At 50.2% G+C, this 22,470-nt stretch overlaps 1 protein-coding gene across 2 annotated transcripts in view; it reads right to left on the minus strand.

Annotated features, from left to right (window-relative positions):
* The window catches only part of LSAMP (limbic system associated membrane protein), a 1,013,284-nt gene that overhangs the window by 295,866 nt on the left and 694,948 nt on the right, over positions 1 to 22,470 (minus strand). The window contains exon 2 of one of the 2 annotated variants that reach the window (XM_075034369.1): positions 15,497 to 15,575. In XM_075034369.1, coding sequence (XP_074890470.1) covers positions 15,497 to 15,575 — 79 coding nt within the window. Of the gene's footprint in view, positions 1 to 15,496; positions 16,161 to 22,470 lie in introns of those variants that run through there. The other variant, XM_075034368.1, reaches the window with a different exon arrangement.

Genomic DNA, 22,470 nt, shown 5'->3' on the forward strand with positions numbered 1-22,470 from the left:
GCAGCCCCCAACCCCAGGTTCTCCCCACACCTCTCTGCCCCCGCACCCCTACACCCCTTCTGCTGCCCCAGACCTATTTGTTTCCCCGGCACATCAGGCTTATGCGTCTTAAATGCTCGCTCCTGCCGCTTCTCCTATTTCAGTCCCGAGCCTCTTCTGAACAGAAAGTACCATTCATATAAAAATGGCGAGGACAGGCAGAAAGAATTAGGTTGCGAGGAAGGATTCAGCAAACTTGTTCCATTTTCCGCCTGGATCAAGACCTGAACCCACGGGAAGCCTCCAGAGGTACTCTCTGCTGCAAACGTACTGTGACATTTAAGAGACCTCCCGGCGAGTCCTGGGAGCAGAGGGATGGACTTCTAGGGGAAAGTTTTCTCTTTGCTACGCAAGGAATTGATGCTATTTATAATGATTCCTGCTGTCCCCAACTGGGCATGAAGACAATCAGCATCTGTCCAGGCCCTTGGGGAGACTGCAGAACCAGAGATGTTCTATGCGTATCTGCGCAGTGCCCGCTGCTACAGCGGGAAAGCGGCAGGGTGGGTAGAGAGGAGCTGTGAAGGGCTCAGCCGGGGCTGACGAGGGGCTGGGGGGAAGCGGATGGTACCAAAGGGGACTGGGTTTTGCACGTGAGTGTCTGTTACTTGAGATCGTACAGATGGTTTCTCTTTAGCTGCGGTTTTCAAAAGCCCCCCCCTGCCTACTCTGCTGGAGGCCCTTTCCTGCCAGAGCCAAACCTAGAGCTCCCAGACGCGGGAAGAGAGCTCAAAGGTCTTTGAAAACAGAGAGTGCATTATGCCGGGGAGCGGGGAACTGGAACTCTATACGGGTAGTATCGCACACCTTTGTCTGCTCGTACTGACGGGGCGAAGCCCAGGAGCAGCACTCTGACCTGCTCCTCCTGCCTGGCAAGTGGGTCCCCCCCTGCCTGCCTCCATCACCCCCCCTCTTTCTGCAAGCATCCCCCCTTCCTCCTACCCTCTCCTGCACAGCAATCCCCTGGCTATAACTCCTCCAACTTGAAGAGGGACCCTGCCCATCTTCCCCAATTCCTGCCACTCCCTCCCTGCTCCCAGAGAAGTTTCCTCTCCCTTGCTTCCCCCTCCCAGAGACACGTCCCGGATCCCTGCAAGGGGAAACCCCCGTGCTGCGAGGCCCCTGTGGGGCACCGGTCTCCTGCTCCTCTCCCCTGCCCCAGCCCCGGCACAGACGATTGTTTTCTTGCTCCATTAAGCCAGTAAATGAGGCCGGCTTAGCTCAGCACCGTGAGCCGGCGCTCTGAGCCCAGGATCTGTCTCAGCACGAGAAGTAACACCAATGTGAACGCGGGAGCGGAGGAGGGATTGGTGAGTTTGGCACCACGCTCTTCTACCCCCAGACACTGAGGAGAGCAGCTTCTCGAGACCAAATCAAGCAAGCTAATGTAGCCTGCAAATGTTTTGGGGCTTGGCCAGGTGACCGTGCTGCCTTCTTTGAGGCCATCCACCCTGCTCCAGGAGGAGATAAATCAATGCGAGGCAACATCTGCCAAGATATTGACTTTGGCTCCGTTCACGGACTGCCTGCACTTCAGAGATGGGTAATATTCAGCTTGATTATCTCTCACCGCCAAGAGGAAGTTTCTCTCTATGCTTAAAATCACTGGGATGAGCCAAGGAGGAATCGATCTGTGGGAGAGAAATGCTGACAAGAAAACATGAGTCGGAGACAGGATGAGAGTGGACGATGGGTGAGCAATGGAGACAGCCTCTGGCACCTTGCCTGGCCAGGTTAGCAACGGCCTGGGTCACTACAGCTGGAGAAAGATTAATACCAAACACATTCATCCAAACCTTACAGCAGGCCCCTGTAAGCTCTGCCCCTGCTTCCCCAAATAGCTTTTTCCTCTCTTAACTTGCTCCCCACTCTCCTAAAACATGCTTTCTCTACTCTCCCCTACGTCCTCACTGCACCGGAGTTTTCTGGTTGCTTCATGTGTCCCTGGAAGTCACCCAATTCACCGCTTAAGGCACGACACTCGGCGGTCGCGAGGCTCGCTGCCTGCCCCGCTTTGCGTCTTATGTCACGGGCCACCTCCCCGGTGGTGGAAAGCCTCAATAGCGCTCATACACCGTACCACGTCCACCCCCCAGGTAGACCCTGAGTCTCATGGGCTCGTATCCCAGCGCACAAGGTGATGACGCACCAGGGAAAGGTGACATTTCATTAGCAGAACATGCTGACGATGCCTCATGAGGTGAACATTCAGCAACATCATCAAACTTTCCCAGGATAAAACACTGAGCCTTCAGCTTGTTTTTCCTATCCACGCTTGTGGTAAAACATCCTCTAGGTCCTGTGGCCCTCCAAGGGCTGCAGATGAGAAAAAGATCCGAGTCCCTCCAAAAGAAAATCAGTTTTAGGGATAGTCTTGACACCGATTCCTGCTTCTGTGTGCCAGACAGGTTAAGTATCTCACGCTTGGACTAGAGTAGCACTGATTACAGACTCCGTGGAGCACACCACGCTCCTGGGATGGAAGGGTGAAGGGCAGCCACAGCAGAAGAAATGGATGAGGACCACTTGGCTTCTTGCTGAGGCACTCCTCCGAACCTTTCAGCTGTGTTTCTGCCCATGCTCCTGCCATTCTCTGAGCCTGAAGGCTGCACAGAATCAAGCAGCAGAGGTGGAAAAGACCCACAGGAACCATCTAGTCTGTTCTTCTCTGTGACGGATGGGTCAGCTCTACTTCGTCATTTGTGGCATCTGTCACTCCTTATACGCATCTAGTCTGTCCTTAAAGCCCTCCAATGATGGAGCTACACAGCCTCCCAAGGCAATTTGCTTCAATGTTTTGCTGTCTTTACTGTTGCAGAGTTCTTACTGACATTCAGCCTGTCTCTCTTGCTGCAATCTTAAACCATTCCTCCTCATCTTCTCCTGCAGAAGACATCGTTCCTTTCTTTTGTATCTTACGTACCTGCACACTGTTATTTATATCTCACGCTTAGTCCTCTCTTTTTTAGGCCTAACAGCCCCATTTCCATCCATCTCTCCTCACTGACTATGCTGTCTAGACTTCTGATCGTTCCCATTTCTCTCTTCTGGATGACATCCAACCGGTCCACATCTCCCTAGAAACATAAAGTACCCCAAACAGGCACAAGACTCTACTTCAGTGTATACAGTGATCTGCAAGTAGCCAACATTACCCCCAAAGCAGGGACACAGCTAAAGCAGAACACAATGTGGCATCCAGGAAGATACTGAACGATGCTGTAAAACCTGCTGGGTGCCTTTCCTTTTCTCTTCTCTGGGAGTTGGATGCTGCTCCCATTTTGAGCTCCATGTGAAAAGAAAAGAAAAGAAAAGAAAACAAAACAAAAAACCCCAAACCCCTGCATTTAAAAGGCTAACTGATCTGACAACGTCCAAGGTCCTTGACCCACCTGGTCTGCATTTAAGCACCTCTTCCCAACCCAGGTAAGAAGCAAGCTGCACGTGTTCCTCCACCTTGGGACACACTTTTCAAATGGATAGACCTGCATGCCTCTGACTCATCGCCAGTACTGGAGACCAGCCAGGAGAATAGGAAGGGAAGAAATGCCACTCTAAAGGCCAATGAATACGCATGAAGCATGTTACGCAAGAACCCCTGTGGACCCCCTTGTCCGGGTAAAAGTCCTACAGATGGCCCATCACTAAGCACAGTTGATGCAGTGGGGAGGATGTGTGGGTGGACAGATAAGTTGATATTTAGCTTAGCTGAAAGAACTAAAACGGGTTTAATGCAGTGCTAGGAAGACAGACTGCCTGCAGCACCTTCTGCTCCTGATTATGGATGCCAATCTCAGGTTTCCCTTAGGTGTAAAAGCAGCCAGGATGGGTGTGTTTTCACAAAGGCTTCAGAGTCCCAGTCTCACAAAAAGGAAGCACCACAGAAGGGTAATAAAGGGTGACCAGCAGCGAGGAACATTCCTGCTACAGCACCAGCAGCTGGCTTTAGTTTTCTGTAGCATCTTATGGTTCCATGCCAAACATGTGGGGCTGTCTCCAGAGTTCCTGGGAAGCCTTTCCTGCAGGCAATGGAGAAATTTGGCTGAAATGATCCTAACTCACGAGATAAAGACCTGCTGCTTCTCTTTAAGGTCAGAGAGGTCTGGCACTTTGAACACCAAGGACTTTCCATAACATTGCACCACCGCTGTCTTTTAAATTCATCTGCCGCCTTTGCCACCTGCACAAGAAAATCTCAGGTCTGCACCCCAGCATTGCTCGGTGTCACTCTATGTCAGCATCATGCAGGAGTGTTAAAACTTCTCACCCAAGAAAAAGCTACAACGGAGGGAGGAAAATAGCCCCCAGCAGCCCCCTGCCAACTTCCAGCGGTAGAATCACAGCATGCCAAGGAAGCCCTGCAGCACGTTCCTCTGCTGACAGTGCCAAGGTGGCTTTCGCACCAGCACGCCGCCACAGCTCTTGCCTGTCAACCACCTCATCAATGAATAAGGTCTCCTTCCACCCTATTATAACTTGGGCTGCAGCTAAAAGCAGGAGAAGCAGATCACTGGGATGCAACAGGCAGCCAATACATCCCCGCTAGGAAGAGAAAGAGCTTTACCAGTGATGCAGCCCCCACTCCTTACTAGCCCTCCCACACACACCCCTTACTATGAGCTCTCAGGACAAAGAGGCACCAGGCATTCTGTGTAGGAACAGAGAATAAATACACTGGGAATACTCTGCAGGCCCAGCCTGAATACAAAGCGCTGATTGAGTGGCCATGCCCAACAAGAGAGCTCAGCGTCTGCTCTATCGTCTACAGCAGAAGAGCCAGGGCCCTGCAGTCGCTGTGGTGCTCCCCCATCCTTCTCTGCTTTTCCCCCAGCCCCCCCATTCATGCTCCCAGGTCCAGTGAGAAGGAAAATTCAAAGGAGAGCAGAGTTGAGCAAAGAGAGAGAAAGAAAAGGAAGAGGGGGAAGGGGCTGGAGTCAGGAATAAGGACATGTGTTGGGGAGGGGTGAAGGGTGGCGAGGAGATGGATTGAGACAGAGGAAGAAAGCAAAGGAGGGAGGGAGGAGATGGAGACGGCAAGAAAGAGATGTGACAGACAACTTCATCGAGCAAGGTGGCAGGCTGGATGGGGGAGTGTGCCAAGCAGAGGGAGCTGGGTGCGATTTGCAAGAGGGGAGACAGGAGAGAGAGATTTCAGCTCTGTCTGATGAACTTATCCATCCTTTCTCTCTCAGTGGACCAATCTCTGCAAATACACACTTCCCTTTCCTTGCTGGCAAGAGACAGCCAAGGATGGCAGTGGAGAGAAGGCAGATGAGGTACCGCATGTGCACGACTCGAAGGCTTTTGGGCACACTCCAAGTCACAGCAGTAAGTATAACAACAACAGGCCCTAAGGAGTGGGTCTAGCTGGTGAAGGAGGCAAGTCCTTTTCTGTTCCTCATTAGGATGGGATCTCCTATTTCTGCTGCCCACATTCAGCACACTCTAAGGGGTACTGCCCCCATATGCTGCCCTGAACTGTTTGTTGCCTTACGTAGCATACAGGTGAGAAAGGCAATGCATGTTTCTTTATGCTTTCTGTCTTGGGTTTGGGGGTTTTTTTAATACATGAGTGAGTGGCTGCGTGGTGCTTAGTTGCTGGCTGAGGTTAAACCACGGCAGTCCAGTACTACCCGGAGCCTGCCCCTATCCATACCCCCCATCAACAAATTGATCCATTTCAGACAACCACCACTAGTGGGAAAGTTGCAGGGGAAAGTCACTACAAGGGGGCTGCATTTACTTAGCTTCTTACCACAAGGTCCGTGGGTCACAGGACCTGAAGTCAGCTATTCACAAGGTACTCGCTTGCGTGCGGAAGGCCCGGCTGAGCACACAGCCAGCACCCCCACCTCAGATCCTCCACACCCGGGATTGATTTCAATTAAATAGCAGCGTAATCTGAGAAACAGACAACTACGCCTGTGCGGGTGTACAGCTGATGCGCGCCAGCGACTGTGCGGATGTGTACGTCATTTTTCCGTGGCGTTTCGAAGGACTCTGGAGACCAGCTTGCTCTCTCAACGTTTTCTCCAGCCCGGATTGCCTCTCTGCGGTGCTGCCAGCCACCCCGATGGTCGGCGGCACGGGGTAACCGGGTGGTGACAGCAGCGACTGACTTAGCAAAAGTTAGCCAGAGCATCCAAAAGGGGTTACTTAAGAAGAAGAGGAGCCATCTGCTGTGGCTGAGGTTGAGCGCTGGGGTGGCGAGGTTCCCTGCAGGTTCTGCTGCTCAGGGAGCAAAGAGATGGTGGTGGGAGATGTCCCCGTGGCAGGGGAGATGGATGTGGGTGCCCGGTAAGCTGTGGGGCTCCGAGGTCCTCACCCCGCTGTCAGGAACGAGAGCCCCGCTAAGCGAGGGCAGCCAGGATAAGTCTGTGGGACCAGCCCGGGGAGCTGAAGGCAGGGAACAGGGTCAGAAATGGCAGGGGGCTGTGGAAGGACCATCCCTGTTTAACCAGCGTGCCGAAGGCTCAGGGGGGCAGCAGACGGGAAAAGGGGGAGGACAGGCTGCAGCAGTCCCTCCCCATCTCCTTCCACTGACTTAAAACCTCCCCTGTCCTTTGACTCGAGGGCACTGCTAATAAACCTGCCTGCTCTGAGGGGACAAAGAGGTGCCGCTGAATCACGGCTCACACGTGCCTCTGCTTATAGGAGATGGGGGGGTCAAATGCCCCTTCCCCCCTAAAGCCCCAGTAAACAACTGCCTCAGCTGGCGCAGGCTCCCTGCTCTATAGCTGCAAGCAGGGAGACTATAGATCATATTCTATTGTATTTGACAGAGAAGGGACAATAATTTTTCAGGGAGTAATCACTCCCCGAATCCCGCTTTTCTCCAAACTCGGAAGACACCCTGGGACAGACGGGGGGTTCCTAACATCCCCGGTGCTACCTGCAGCACTCAGTAGGGTTGCTACCTTGTAGTGGTGGTGGTTTTCTCCCCTCTTGAGCATTTTCCTATTCCAGCATGCTTATTTATGCCTGGTCCCCTCTGTCACATGCTCTCCTTTCTGTTTCCCGACAAGATGAACATGGGGCCTGACTGGGGACAAATTCCTGCAGATTGCTGTTGGGAATCTGGGCTGGGGGTAGGAATGGGGCATACTATGAAGGAGTCAGCTAGGCTTTGTCACGGTGGCTCCTCTCCTCCAAAGGAAAAGAAAGAGATAATGATGTTAGAACATTTTAACCTTTCTTTTTCTGAGCTTGATAGGCTTGGCCCGAGGCACCTTTCCTAGCAAAAACAGGCTGCTGTAAGATTGATTGGTTGGGTGCAGAGTTTAAAGGTAATTTTCTCTTGTCACATGCACATAAATTATTGTGGCTCAAGCTGTGATCAGCTCCACGTCTCACTTGTTCGACTGCTTTTATGCCTGGGCTCTGATGAGGGGTCATAAGAACCACGTCCAGCGCTCCCCAAGCAGCATCCTATACAAATATGTATCAAGAGCACCACAGGCATATGCACAAAGTTAGTGGCTGGGTGGGGTGGGGGGAGGAAGGGGCACACGTCTGCAAATCTGTACAGCCAGGGATTTCCAGCTGCACAAGTTGCAGCTAGAGCCTCGTTTGCTGATCTATGAACCTGTTTAAAATGTTCTGTCCATGAACGCCAGGGCAAGGAAAACTCATCCACTCAGATTATTCACAAGGGGGAGAGAAAAAAAGATGCACATGCACACACACAAAGGAAGCACAGCTGCAGCCAAAGTGAATTCATTTTTAACATTCATGAAAATATTCACAGAACACTTCAGCGCTATTTGCCTAAATTTTGCTGTTTGGAGTAAACACTTGAGCCAGCGCAGGCTCTATGTTCTAGGCGCAATACTGCATCAAGGATTAGGGGTGGCTCTTGGCTCCAAGTCACAGATTCACACTCCGTCCCCAAGAACACGTGGCCCCCTTCTTTTAAGGCACAGACTCACAGCCTGGCACCGCATAGTTCCTGACTCTCGGGTCGTCGCAAAAAGACTTTGCAAGTACCCGCAGCCATCGCGTTCCCCATCCCTCGCAACCTTACGCAACAAAGGCGCACGTGCTCCGCCAAATTTAAACACAAAACCAATAGCAAACAATGACAGCTCTGGCGAGCGCCTGGTCTGGGGGAGCAGACCCCGTCCCCCCCTCTGCTTTCCCCTCCCTCGCCTCAACTCATCCCCTTCATTGGTTTCTCTCCCTGAGCGTCCTAAGGAGCTCGCACAAGGGAAAATGCTACAGCACACAAGGGAGACTCAGCTGAAGCCCTGAAGACAAGAGCTGTGTGCGTTGTCTCTTTCTCCTCCATAAATACAGCTGAGACGACAACTGGATAATTGGCTAAGTGCCTGTCAGCTTAATAACAGAGAGAGACACACACAGAGAGGGAGAGGGAGAGATTTGTATTTACTATTCAAAGTCATGGATGCTGCCTGCCAGTGGATTTCAACATGGGTTTTGTTTGCACAGCGAGGCACAAAAAGTGAATGGACACGCAGCTCGGAGTCACCGTCTCCCTTGCCCGGCTTCACGTGGGGGTGGACAACCAGCGTGGGATGGAGGGAGTGAGAAAGCAGAGCCCTAAGGTAGCTGCTACCCGGGTACCTTTCCCACCCCCTTGTAAATCCAGTGCTCTTCTAGGAACCCATCTAAGGAGAACACCTGCGAAGAGAAACCATTCGGGCATGTTTCACCTCTCAGAGGAGGGTGGGAGGGAAGGGAGTATTGGCCAAATCTACCACGGTGTTAACCGCTGAGCCTCAGAAGAGGAAGATGCAATATTCTGTTTGCTCGCTGCTTTTTCCCTTATCATCTGGAGCAACTGAGGCACCGTGAATCTAAGGACACCTTCCAGCATTAGAGATGATTACCAAGGCCCAAGAGTCAGAAAAAGCCACGCAGATCTCCAAGCAAGCAGTCTGCTATCCTGTCCGTGGGATGCTCGCAACTTCGCTGAGTATACAAACATTTGTACAACCACACACGAAAAAACACTTTCCGTTTTTAAGTGGGAGCAAACATAGGGAAACACATTTATTTGCGCACAGGCACACGCAAGCACGCACACCCCAAACCTCATGCAGATGTGTTATTGCAAAGTATCTGTTGAACTCCAGCCCAGGCTGAGCAGGCTTAATTCCATCAAGTTAGCTCTGACCAAAACCGCCCAACCCCAGTGAAATCCGTAGAGCTGCGGCAGGGCTATTTCTCCTCTCTTTGCACGGGGCCGAGCACCGCGGGCGCACTCTGGGGTCACAGCCGGCCTCTCCCACACAACCCAGTTGCTCCTAATAAAAATCTGCAGAAATACACACGCACGGGGGAGATATTCAGCCTCGCGGTAAGGCTGTCGAAGCCCTGCCGCTGCATCAGCGGCAAGCTGTGGCCCCGCAGCTCCGTCAGAATCAGATGCCTGTGGGTCTGGGTATAAAAGGGCAGGTACACGTAATATATATTTTGAAAACTTATAGTTATGAGATGGCACATTCCAGTAACTGCGAGCTATTTTAAGACTGGGTCTTTCCTCATGACCTGCTGGGAAGGGGAGCAGAGTGGAAGAGATTCTGAGACACTCCAGGTAACACATACTACTATATAAATTTTAATGCCAACTAAGTAGGAAAACATATGGTACTTAGCTGCAAACTGAAGTGTGTGTGCAGACTCAGGGGAGGAGGTTAAAGCCATACAGTCTGATACTGTCTCTCCTCCTCCATCTTTCTGAATGCAAATTATACATACAGTGTTATTAAACGTACATAATTTCTCCAAAGAAAGAGCCTTTCCTTTTCTAATTTCCGTTCCACATTTGCTCGTGATGGGTTAGTCCCACTTTGCAGAAGACGCGGTATCGCAACGGCCCTGCTCACTACTGGCCACACCGCGTACAAATATTGTGTGTGTATAAGGAGAGATGCTAATCACCAGCCTCTGACCATATACATATTGCAACTTCCTTTATCATATGTATGCATACACACTCACACATCTATGTATGCATGTGTGCCTTCATATAATGGCACCATCTGCTGCCAGACCTGGAAGTTTTGCAACATCATCTGTTACTACATTTATACATTTGGGGTTTTTTTTTCTTTTTTTTTTTTCCAAGGGAAGTATCAGCTGAGTACAGCCCCTTTCGCACAGATCCCAACATACCCTCTCTCGACACACGTGCACTAGATTTGATAACGAAGGCTTTGTACAGACTGGAGAAAAAGAAGACCATTTGGGACTTGTAGCCAATACGGGCGCAGATGAGGATGTACTAGGGAAACCTCAGTTGTCGCATTTGCTGGGTTGCCGCGTGGCTGAGCCGAAAGGCAACCCAAGCTAATGGGTAGGTCGCTAGGCTGGGTACGCCCCAGCCCTGCTGGGCAACCCTGGGCGAGTCCCTTCACCTCTGGGTGCCTCCTGCCCACCCCCGGCCTCTGCCCATCCCTGCAGAAGAGAGGATCTGTCTTACTCCGGGCTCACGCGGCACTTAATATCAAGGGTGCCTCAACTTAGTGGTGGCCTTTAAGCGCCACAACAATACTACTAATAATCAAGGTTACAATTTTACTGCCAAGACCGTATTATTATGTAGCATTATACCTTTGAACGTGCCTATTCTCCTTTCTAGCAAAGGGCTCAGCTCAGTGCTCCCTGTTATAAATCATATGCTAATTGTAAGGGTAATCTGAAGAGCTTTTACTTTTCTTTTAAAATGACCGTATAGGGCATAAACTTTGTTGTGATGCTGCGACGCTACTCTGCCTGAGCTGCCTTTGTCCTCTAGCACAGCTCCACGTGTAGGATATCAGCAAAATACTAGGAGGCCAAGAACAGAGTTTGCATTAATGGCTTATATTGCAGGATTACACCAACAGTGCTATCGTTACTGCTGGTAATTTGATTCTAGCCCATCCTTCGACACATGTAACTCGAACTAACTAAGTACCCATTAGGATGGAAGTTCCTAAACGTGCTATCAGCCTGAAACTTCATATTATTTAAAAATACCTGGTAAAAATGGAAACTGCACACTCAGTTCAATGTTGGTTTTCATCAGTGCATCAGCATCAGATTGATTTAATTCTTGATGAAAAGATGATGCTTGGAAAAACTCAGGAATGCTGAGCCAAATTCTGGCCTTGGCGAGATCCCAGTTCTCCAGCAGGGGCTGAGCATCATCTGAGCAGCGCTCAGCAGCTTAAGCCCTGTATGAGTCACTTGTACCTCTTTATTAGCAGTCCCTGGGAATCTGCCCCAAAGACAAATGTGGTATTTTTGGCAGTGCCCTTGGGCTTTGGTGAATTTGTACCGGTATAACTGAGCGGATGGCAATGGGGATGTGACCCATTTTGGTTCCAGCTAGTGATGAGCTCCATTTCAGAAGTCATTACAGGACTACTAAAAGCCCTGGGCAACCTGCAAGTCCCACCGACGCCCTCCGAATAGTGCTTTAAAGGCACTTTGGGGTGAGCTTGAGCTGCTGTGATGGTTCCCGAGAGAGCTGATCTTTCCCCCTGACGTGCTGTACAGGTACCTGATCCCACAGCATGGACTCCATTGCCATTTTGCTTCTAACCCATCTTAAGGGCCAAACAGAACACAGAAGCACAGTTTGCGGTAGCTGCCCTTCACTTCTGCACGTATCCCGGCTTAGCCAACGTCCTCCTATTTCTCATCCCGTGCTGAAAGCACGTACCAAAGCACAGCGTCCCTGCCTTTGCTCACCCAACACTCCCATAGCAAGTGAGGTGGGAAGGGATGCTGGAGGCAGGCAAACAGAAGGAAGATTTGGGGTTGGGGCTTGTTTTTCTTTTCCCGTTTTCGTTAGTTTGGGGGGGGGGAGATATTTTGTGTGTTTGTTGTTTGGAGATTTTTTTTTTTTCCTAACGTCAAGCAGGGAAGTTGCATACAAAACCTGACAACCTCATGACTGTGATCTTGCAAATGAAACATTGGCAAGAATTGTAGCACACAGCTCCTCCCCAATACTGAAAATAAGGTTCAGTGTCCTTCTTTGCTTGCTGAAGACAGAGTTAAAAAAGGAAACCTTAGTAAGTCTGACAGGCTCTCTGATATAGTGTCATCTTTGAAACATCCTGCTCTCTTTTCTTGGCTGCAGCTGGCCAAACACCAGAAACTCTGCTCAGCCCTTCTTACCTGTTGCAGCTTTCAGACCCCTCCTCTCTTTTCAGCCTTGCTCCAAGGAGCGGATCATTACCCTTTTCCCTGTGGATAGTCTATCACAAGCTATTTTTATTCTCTCTCTCTGCAATTCCCTGACTAACTTGCCCATGCCAAATACTCACTAAAAGTCATCAACCTTCAGCAAGGCCAACAAATGAATCAAATCCGCTGCCAGGTCATTTAGGAGATGAGCCAATAGAGTTAGGAACATTTTTTAAAAGTCCATAGCAAGGGAATATTTTAAATGCCATAGCTTTAAAAAGTCATATCCAAACTTCTCAGAATAATTCTATTCTGACTAACAAGCTGTAGATGAAGCTCCAGAGGAGTGGCTTCTTTTAGGAACATTAGGGCTTATCATAAACTATTTTTCTCCACTTCATAGATCAGTCCACCCACCCATTCTTCCACCTACAAGCGTAACACTACACATAAATGTATAAGGCCCCAAAGGAGAAGAGTCATTCAGAATACCCTGTCCTCGGTGCTTTGCTGAATGACTTGTACCACAATTTACACGAACAAAATGTTTTTAGTTATCTTATCGCTATGTACATTGCTTTTATTTCTGTCCAACTACATATCATTTTTTTCTCCCTCCTACATTTTCATTTCCCTTCAAGCTACAGGATGGAGCTACTGGGCACTGGTAAACCACCGCTGCATGCTCCCTCTTCCCTCTGAAGTAGATGCATAGCAAAGATAGGTGATATGATCTCTGTATAGAAATCTCTTGCTTATCTCTCTGTGGAGGTAAAGATCTGCTCTGAGCACCGTCAGTATAGATCATCTAATGGTTTTTCCCCATCTAGCTCTTCCCCTTGCGTTGTCACTGGTGGATCTATAGGCAGGGAGAGCGAGATGCTGGGAGTTTTTCAAACACAAGGCTGTCTTAAAGGGAGTAATGTTTTGGAGCGGCAGGGACAGCGGCTTGCTGTCAAGGGGGAAGCTAGCAAACCAACCCTTGCTTTAAAAGTGAGGGAATGAAATGTCATCCTGCAGGACCTAAAGCATACGGGACAGAGGGAAACCTCATCCCTTCCAGCCCCACATGGCAGTCCTGCCTCCCAGTACAACCTGGCTTCTGCCTCTCCTCTGAAGGAGGGACCGATAAACATCCCAGCAACCTGGGGCTGAGCCCAGGGAAAGGGAGGGGAGACACCTGCCCTTCCTAGGAAACGTGGAAAGCATACAGCCAGCCAGCTCTGCTTAAAGAGCTTAGGAAGGTGGTTGAGGGAGGGAGAGCCTGTGCGCCGGCCAGAGTCACTCCCGACAGAAACGCAGCCTGCCGGGAACACCGTATTGCTCGGGGCAAGCAGGTCCATGGCCGGGTGGCGTGCCGCTCCTGCAAACTGTGTCACTTGGCACACATCTGGCTGACACAGCTGGATCACCTCACTCAGGTGTTTTGTTTTAGTGCCTGACATAACACTGGCAAGCCACACGCTCCACGCACAAACACCGAAACCGCTCTCCCATGCAGCCCCGTTGAGCCTGCTGACGAATGCTTTACACGCAGCACATGCGGGCACCATCTCCACCATCCGCTCAGCCCTCTCTGCTGCAAATGCAGCTTTAGCACACAGTGTCTAGATAAACTCAAAAGCTTCAAGGTTAAGTGGGAAATAGAAATCCAGTGACCCCTGTCTGGGCAAGTGAGCTTAATGACTTGTCTGCTGCTGTATGTACCAAACATATGCCAGCAAACACCTGCCTGAGCAGCCCCTCCAAAATAAATGATTGATGGCAGTGATTTGCCTTTAAAAATGGGATAAGTCAGCTGGGAGTCCCGCTAAAAAAGGGTTAATGGGCTATATGAATCGCTAGGGAGTGGAAGGGAGAGGAGAGAAGCCGGGAGTCAGAAGCAACACTCCTTGTTAGGTGTTTACCATGTCGCATCTAAACCCCTTCCGTTGCATATGCAAGGCAGATGAATTACTCTGTAAATCCTATTACTCCATGTGGATAAATCTTACATGCGAGTTAACAAGTCTGGAGAGCTGGGGAATGGAAGCTGCTGAACGGATGTTCCAGGATCAAAACAACCCAGCACACGGGAGCTGAGAGAAGCGATACGCATACACACACACACACACACATCCCTCTTCTAGCATCCTTCTTCCCTGATCCCATCTTGCTAGCTCACATACCCCTCTATCATTAAATGGGAGGGATGCAGGACACGGGATCACGTAGCAGACCATTCGGTGACATCTAGCAGGATTTATTTCAGAGGAAGAGAAAGAAAACTTTGCTGCTGCTGTTAGTTTTGCTAGGGGATTGCTCCCTTGATGCTTCAGGGTTTGTGCACTATCAGCTCCTCATACAGATTACAGACTTATTTTAAATTACGTCCAGCAGTTTTATAGCCATAATACACAGTGTGTGCACACACTCACACGCACAGGATGTTCCTTCAGTAGGGAAGTGCCTGCAGGTAAGTTGAGCAAGGCAAAATTTGAAAAAGAAACCCAGGCAAAAAAGATGACTGCATCTCAGCTATTTGGGACGCTCCTAACTGAAAGCCCAAGTAGGCTCAGAACTACCTTTAGAAAACCTGCACGACGAATACAGAAACGTAACACTCAATACTACCTGCGAACAAGGCTTCATGTGCAAAGACACCCTTATCACAACCACTCGGACACACACAGACACAGCATACACCCGTCTACTTAGCCCTGCGAAGAAACCAACACAGCAAACGAGATACAAGCTTCATAAATGTTGGGAGCTCTTACACCATTTTTTCACCAGCCTTTTCAACTACTGTATCCATCTCCCCTCCCTACAGGGCAGAAAGATAAATAAATAGAATTAAAAGCCAGAGTTTCCCAAAAGAACTTGCCCGAGAGTTCTGGCAGCACCAAGGATAAAGTTTTTGCATAGGTACAAAAAGAAGTATGGAAAGATCAATGGAACATCTGGCAAACACAGCTGGATCCCTTTTCAATTTCTCTATTGATACTGCAGGGCTGGTGGAAAATGTACGTTCACGAGAGCTGGCTAACGCAAACAGATCTTTCCCCACCGAAATTCTTTTGATCCAGAGCACTACACAGAGGAGAGTGGTGGCAAGAAGTGTTCAAAAGAGATTTTTATTTTTTTTTTTTTACATTAAAGCAGAAACACACACGCAGAGCTTGTTTGTAGCAGCTGCTGCTACTGCAGTTGGAGAGGTAAAATAACACACGCTCTCAAAGAGACATATACACACGAATCTGTACCGCATCACATGTGTACGTTGCATACAGAGAAACACACGCGTAGAAAAGGAAAAGTTGGCAAAATGCCCTACCTGAGGATGGCTGTGTCCCCCTGCCTCACGGTGATGTTATCGGTACCTCGGGTAAAATCCACGCTGCGGACTGGCAGCCCTGTAGGGAGAAGGCAAAGCAATCTCAGTAGGACCAGCGGTAATTGTTTCCGATCAGGCTGAGCCCTTGCTACCATGGCTGGTCTCGTTGAGTTTCGCTGTCTGTACTTGGCTCTCTCGCTGCGTGTGCGTGGGGATAGATGTAGAAAGAAAAACAATAAGAATAATGTACAACTCTCGCTCTGATCGACAGCCCCAGAAAGGGGAGGTGATTTCACAGTCCTTCTTAGCTGCCACTTTCTCTTGCTCTTTTCAGTCTCTTGCTGGCTTCTTCCCCCCCCTTGCCTTTTTTTTTTTTTTTTTTTTTTTTTTTAGGCTTTCCAAAAAAGTCTTAGCACAACCTTCAATCAAAAAAGAAAAAAAAAAAAACAAGAGGAAAAAAGTCAGCTAGCCAAACAATTCAAAAATAATAACAATTAAGTCGACCCGTTTGGAGTGATGAAGAGAGGAGAGTGGAAAAAAAAAAAAAAAGGAACAAGACGAGTCCTGTGCCACCGGGCTGGGCGAGCGGCTGGTCCTGCTCCAGTGCTCGGCTGTGCAGCCTCCCAGCCCCGAGCTCCCTTCCTAACCCACTTTCCCAGGCGGAGCGAGGGAGGGAGGGAGAGAAGAGGGAGGAGGGAAGGAGGGAGGGAGGAAGGGAGGCAGCCTCACTCGTGAGACGGCAGCTCGGCACCACGGCGGCGGCAGCGAGGGCGGGAGGGGACCCCCGAGCCGCGCTCCCCGTCCTTCTCCCGCGGCCGCAGCCCGGCCCCCCCCGTCCACCCCCTCAATCCAGCCGGGGGTAAATGGCCGGACCGCGGTGGGGAAGGGGAGGTGTTGGGGGGGGGGGCACTGCAGCAGGGAGAGGGGGGATGTGAAGGGCTGGGGGGGAGCCCCGAGGGGGCTGGAAAGGGGAGGAGGGAGAGGCAGGGAGGGAAGGGGATGGGAGAGGAAGAGGGGGGGGGGGGGGAGCGGGGAATTGGAAGCCGAGGCAGAGCGGGAAGCGGAGAGGAGAAAGCAGGAGCAGCCGGGAGAGAGGCACAGGGAGCGGGGCAGAGAGGATGGGGGATACGGCCAATATCCACAAGAGAAAATACGGGGGCGGGGGGGGGGGGGGAGCAAAGAAGCTGTTTCCACTTTTGGCCACAACTTGCCATTGGGGCCTGAAGCCCCCGGCTACCCGCTTTACAGAGCGGCATTCTTGGCCGCTGCCTCCGCAGCCTCAAACCTTGCTTTCTCCCCCCCCCCTCTGACTTTCCTCTCCCCAGATAAACACTTGTCCATCCCTCCCTCCGCCTCCTTCCCACCTCTCCCCCCTCCTTTCCCAGCCGTTGAGGGATGGACGGCGGACAATGGTGGCATTGAGCTGCCCGCAGTGAATACTCGGCCTGTCCTCCCCCGGTGCCAGCGCCCGCAGCTGAGCCCCGAGCCCGGCAGCACCGCTGCCCACCCGGGCACGCTCCCCCATCCCAGCACGGGAGAGGGGAGAGTAAATTAATGGAGAGGAAAATCAGCCGTATGTTTTACCGCCGAGGCTGGCCTGCCGTTCTCCCAGCTCCGCTCTCCTCTGCCTGCGGGAGGGATGAGGGAAAGCTGCTCTTAGGGATGGAGGGGAAAGCAAAGAGCTCGGTTGGGGTGGCAGAGAAGCGGGGGTGAAAGATAAAGCTGAGGGATGCTCCGCTGCGAGTTGGCGTCCTGCGCGGTCACAGCCCTGCTGCCCGAGTGTGCAGGATGGGAGAAAATGGGTCTTGGACGCTGCCTGCTTCACCTAGAGCTTTACGGGGATACCCCAAACTGGAGAGACGTACCAAATGGTTCCACGTCATACAAGTGGCCGCACGGGCTGGGATCAAAGGTCCCTCTAACCCTGGGTCCTGTCTCCGAGCGCAGCCCCAAGCCAATGCCTAGGGAAGTGCACAAGCACAAGACAAGCGTGCAGCGGTACTGCCCCAGGGCACTTCTCTCATTTCCAGTGATTTGTGGCTAAGGCATGTCCCCAGCCAGTGGCAGTATCTTTGTAGTTAATGGCCCTCGATTGATTTTCTTCTTCCAGGAATGTATGGAAAGGCCGTGCTGTCTATGAGTACTTAAACAAACCCTGCATGTGTTAAAGGCCCACAAATTAAGGGTTAAGGTCACGACACTACTGCTCCAGTGCCAGGCATGCAGCGGCAAAAGAGACGACTGCTTTGTATTCAAGCCAAGGAGTGAGCCAGTTCAGACATTTCCCCTGCAGGAGACTTGGGAAGGATGGCACCACAGAGGGGGAGCAACGAGGAGGAGCTAAGGGGTTAATCCGCACACTGGATGTTCCCAAGCTGCTGCAGAGAGAGATTTCACCTGACAAGGGTATCGCTCTGAAGACGACCATGCTGCTGATAGACTAGACTAGTAGCCACTGCTCTAGGGCTGTGGACAGCACAAGGCAGAGAGAGATGCCCTCAGACTGCTGGCATGCCAGGCGATGGGCATCACGAAGAGGAAACCTCTGCACTCTTGTGACAGAGTTCGAGTACAGCGAAAAGACCCGGTCCCATACGAAGTTACCGACGATGGAAACGCAACCCTCTCGCGAGTCAGTGTTGCATGGATCCTTTTTACAAGGGTCTCCCACATATGTTTCATCTACATTTAATAAGAGCTATTGTATGTTAATTAAATGCCAGTGGAGTAAGGAAAACATATTTGTCGAAGATTAACTATTATGCAATGCAAGAAGCATCTGCCACCCAACTGCTAGAGCTCACTAAATATTTCCTTATCTCAGAGTATTTACTTAGGAGGCAATAACTATCCAGTTAAATCTAAATTTAATGCTTAGTTAAATATAGTTCATGGAAAGTGGCACCAATATGTTTTACGCAGAGAACGACAGAGGGGGGGTTCGGGGAGGGAGAAAGAAAGAATCCTGTCCCCAGACTCCGGTAACACCCCGACTCGAGGTGGGACCGCATGTGGCCATGCCTCCCTACAAAGTGGGGCAAGTCACAGCGGACTCGGAGGCACCTCTCTGCTGAGATGGAAGCACAGGGGAAGCCTTCATCTTCTTCAGCATTTATACAATCCTCATTAGAACCACCGTAGCATAGCTATTTAATAATAATAATCATAATAAACAGAGAGGCAAGGACAAAATTCCCTTGAGGGTCTTGTAAACCTGGGGAAAAAACAAAACAAAACCAAAACCTAAAGCTGATAGGTCTTATTTGCTTTTAGAAGCGTAGAGAAACAAAAGGAAGGGGTTGCCTGGGTATATAAAAGGCCAAACAAGCAGGAATCACACAAATCCTAGGAGAGAGCCTCCTGAGTAAAATAAATAATGTTATTTTTGTACGTGTTCCCAGAAGAAATAACTCTCTGGACCCATCTCCCCCTGCTGGAAGCAGATAACGAAACAGCAGGTCTGCTTTCTAACTTTCCTACCTTCTGAAAACTTGAGGAAAAATTCAGGTAAACAATCAGAGCACAGACACCACAAATCCATACTGCCATCTTTTAATGCCATTCACCAATACTCCTGCTAGGTGCAGGACTGGCAGGGCCAGCGCGACTGACCAAATTTTGTCACTATGCGGTTCGGGAATGGATGGGGCAGCATGAGCCCAGCCCTACAGGTACCCCATCACCCTCCTCCAATGCAAACCCCTTACACCCTGTTCAAAGGGAACGTGGCCTAGAGCAGCACCCTTTGATGAGCGTGGGATGTACAGCACCGCTAAAGATACGACAGAAACCCTCGGATGACAGGTTTAGGAAGGTGTCTGTGTTTCCACGCTATGGGTGCGGGATGGCTCTGCATGGAAGCTGGAAGGAAAACAGCAGCACAAGCGGACGCAGCCTGGCTTAGCCTCGCTCTCCCTGGCTTTGAGGGAAACGTGCTGGAGACATCACAGTCTGGGCATCTAAGCCAGCCAAAGGAGAAACCCTCCATGCTGGCCCTGGATAGGCAGCCTCTGCTGAGATACGCAGTGCCGAGACGCTCTGGGACTGGTACTCGGGTCACCTCTGCCTACACGTGTGGCAGCTCGGTTTTACAGATACTCAGGGACTGACGCTGTGAAAGCCTGAAGTGCCATCTGCTTTTCATGGGGAGCCAACAGACACTGAAAGCATGGACTCTGGCCACCAATAGGGATGGGTTGGTTTTTTTTTTTTTTTTTTTTTTTTGCATTTGAGGTGGCTAAAAGCAAAGAGCAATCCATGGAAACTTCACGAAATGCCAACTGCAGCAGCCATCTGTATGATGTGGATGGCTGCCCTCTAGGAGCTGAAATGAGGCTCATCAGCTCACGCCACAAACAGCCACAAAATGGCAACTGTTGTCACTTGACTTTCATTCACTACCAACCATACCAGAGCTGGTGACTTGTTCCCAAATATTGCTAGATTTGGGGAAAAGACATTTCTGAAAAAATACAAAAAGAGAACCGCTCACACAAGTCTCCAGACCCTTTCAGGACCAACACGATTGTTTTAAGGGGAGCGCATAACTGCTCTGCCAGCAGAGTCCAAGCATCTAGGGACTTTATTTAGGGTATCTGCAATGATGAGTGAAAACGTATGATGTTTTGTGAGCTATAACGTGTTTAGTCAAGATACACTGCTGTCCTCAGCAGCAGAGCCTGCTCAAAGCTTCTCAGCCATGCAAGGAAAATGCAATTTTGTTGCATTGGCAGAGGAGTTATGGAGAGGAACAGGGAAGAGCCAAAGGGGTTTCAGCACATGGGGAGGAAGATTAAGGGACCGTGGCAGGGAGTGATCTCACCTTCCTCTCTTCCTTCCTATACCTGCAGCTCCTACATGCACACATTTCTAGCCTGCTGTGTAAGGGCAGCATCCCGCTCCAATTTATTAAGCAGCTACGTTTCACTTTCCTTTGGTTCCTCAGATATAGGGAGCCGCAGGAGTAGAAGAGGAGGAGGAAAGGCAGGGCGAGGAGAGAGGTGGAAAATCCTTTGAATGCAGCAGGTGCCTCCAGAGGCAGATTGAGGAGGAGGAGGTGGGCTTTCACTGGTAAATGCCCTTCTCCTCAGACTCCAAGAGAGTTCCCGTAGGTCACACTCTGCCCGCTCCTTCAGCTACACCTGCCTGATAAAGGGGCCTCCATCCACGCCAGGCCAGAGTCTGCTGGAAAGGGCGGAGAAATTATTTCCATGAGTCGACTGAAACGAAGAAAGTCTGCTAAGGACAGGATGCTGCCTACCAAACTTGATCCTGTGCCGACTGGAACATCAATGCCTCTTACTCATATCCCCAAGGCACTTACGGAAGACACGTTATAAGGAAAAATTCTGCAGTTTGAGAAAGATGTATGTGTATGATGGCCCTAATACTAGAAGTAACCGTTCCAGCATGTGCTTTATTTTAAGAAAGATATATTTTTTATGAATATTTTGCAAGTCTATAAATTAAACTGGCTTTTGATGCTGAAAATCAGAGCCAGCTTAGGCCTGAGACTCCAGACATGTAATGCAACAAGACCAAGCTTCCTCTGAAGTAAGGACCTCATTAGGTAGAAGGATTTACTACATCGAGAACACCTAGATAGGTCATAACTGTGGATGATACTATGCATGCACAACACCTCTTTCTAAGTGCGGTCACTGAGCTGTAACAGAACTTCCTCCTGTACAAGAATAATAGCTGATTTTCACCAATTTGTAACCTTGTTACTATGCAATCGATCTAGTTTCACAATTGATCAGCTTGGTGTGGACAATTTAGAGGCCAAGGGCCAGGTTCTTAATTGCTGTAAGCTGACATATCACCACCGCTGTCAAAAGATCTATGCTGACTTCCACCAGCTAAACACGAGGCCTTGAGTTTTGAAGTTCATCTACTTCTCTGCTGTGTGGGTAGAAAACGGTGTTAAAACCTTTGAAAAAGAAAACCTTGTTTGACTGGATAAAGAGATTTTGTGCTCTGACTTTTCAGAGAGTTTCACCTTTAGTTAAAGACCAAATCTGAAGCTTGGGCAGGAGGAAAATAGCAGCCTGAAGATGCCTTTTTTTCAGCAGGATACGACCAAGTGGGATTAAAGAAGTAGCACTACAATTGGTTTGTGGCCTTAATTACTGACTGCTACCGCAGCAAGTGCTTCTGGCACTACAAAGTCATTGGCAACAGGTCCTTCCTACCTGAGAGGAACGAGAAACAGAGAGCACTTCCCTTTTCGTTAAAACAAAAGTTGCCCTTCCGACCTTACAAATGCAACGAGCATAAAAGCCATCAGTAGCATCGAGAGCGCAGCGCTGCCTTTTCCCCTGAAAGATCACATATCATTAGCGACTTCCTTACCGACACCTCCGAACCGGGCTCTGCAGCTGCTCTTTGTCAGAGGGTGTCAAATCATTTTGAAATCACGGGAGGCCACACCGCTCGGCGACTGCTGCTGCGTGGCAGGGAGCCAAACCTCCTGCCACCTCCCAGCTGAGTCAGCAGCCCCGGTGGGAAACTGCGTGACCTGTTCTCCCACGGAAGGCCGGCGCACGGCATCGGAGGCAGGGAAGGAGCTGATCCCAGTTCTGATGTCTCGCTCGGGGACAAGGTGTTACGTTGACCTGTATTTTCCAAACGTGGCTATAGGAGTTAGGCGTGCAAATCTAGACAAGCAGTCCATACCTCCCACTGAGGGCAGCTTCAAGATCTCTTTTCTTTTTATATTTGGGAGTGAAATCATTGCTTCACCAATGTCAAGTAACTCTCGATGAGTCAGGCGGAGCCAGGGGTCAACCCTACAGGTCTTTCAAGAATTCAATTCCAATAGGAAGGCAATAGCTCTCTCTACTTAGACCTATTATCCCCCCAAAACTTTCCTCCCAAGGCTGGCGAATATTTACAGCCCTCAACACAATTAAGATTGACTTCACAGAAGGAGGCTAGAAGAGTTAACACTCCTTCCCAACACACAAGCAGAG

Source organism: Buteo buteo, chromosome 8 (assembly GCF_964188355.1).
Source record: "Buteo buteo chromosome 8, bButBut1.hap1.1, whole genome shotgun sequence".
NCBI classification, from domain to species: Eukaryota; Metazoa; Chordata; class Aves; order Accipitriformes; family Accipitridae; genus Buteo; species Buteo buteo.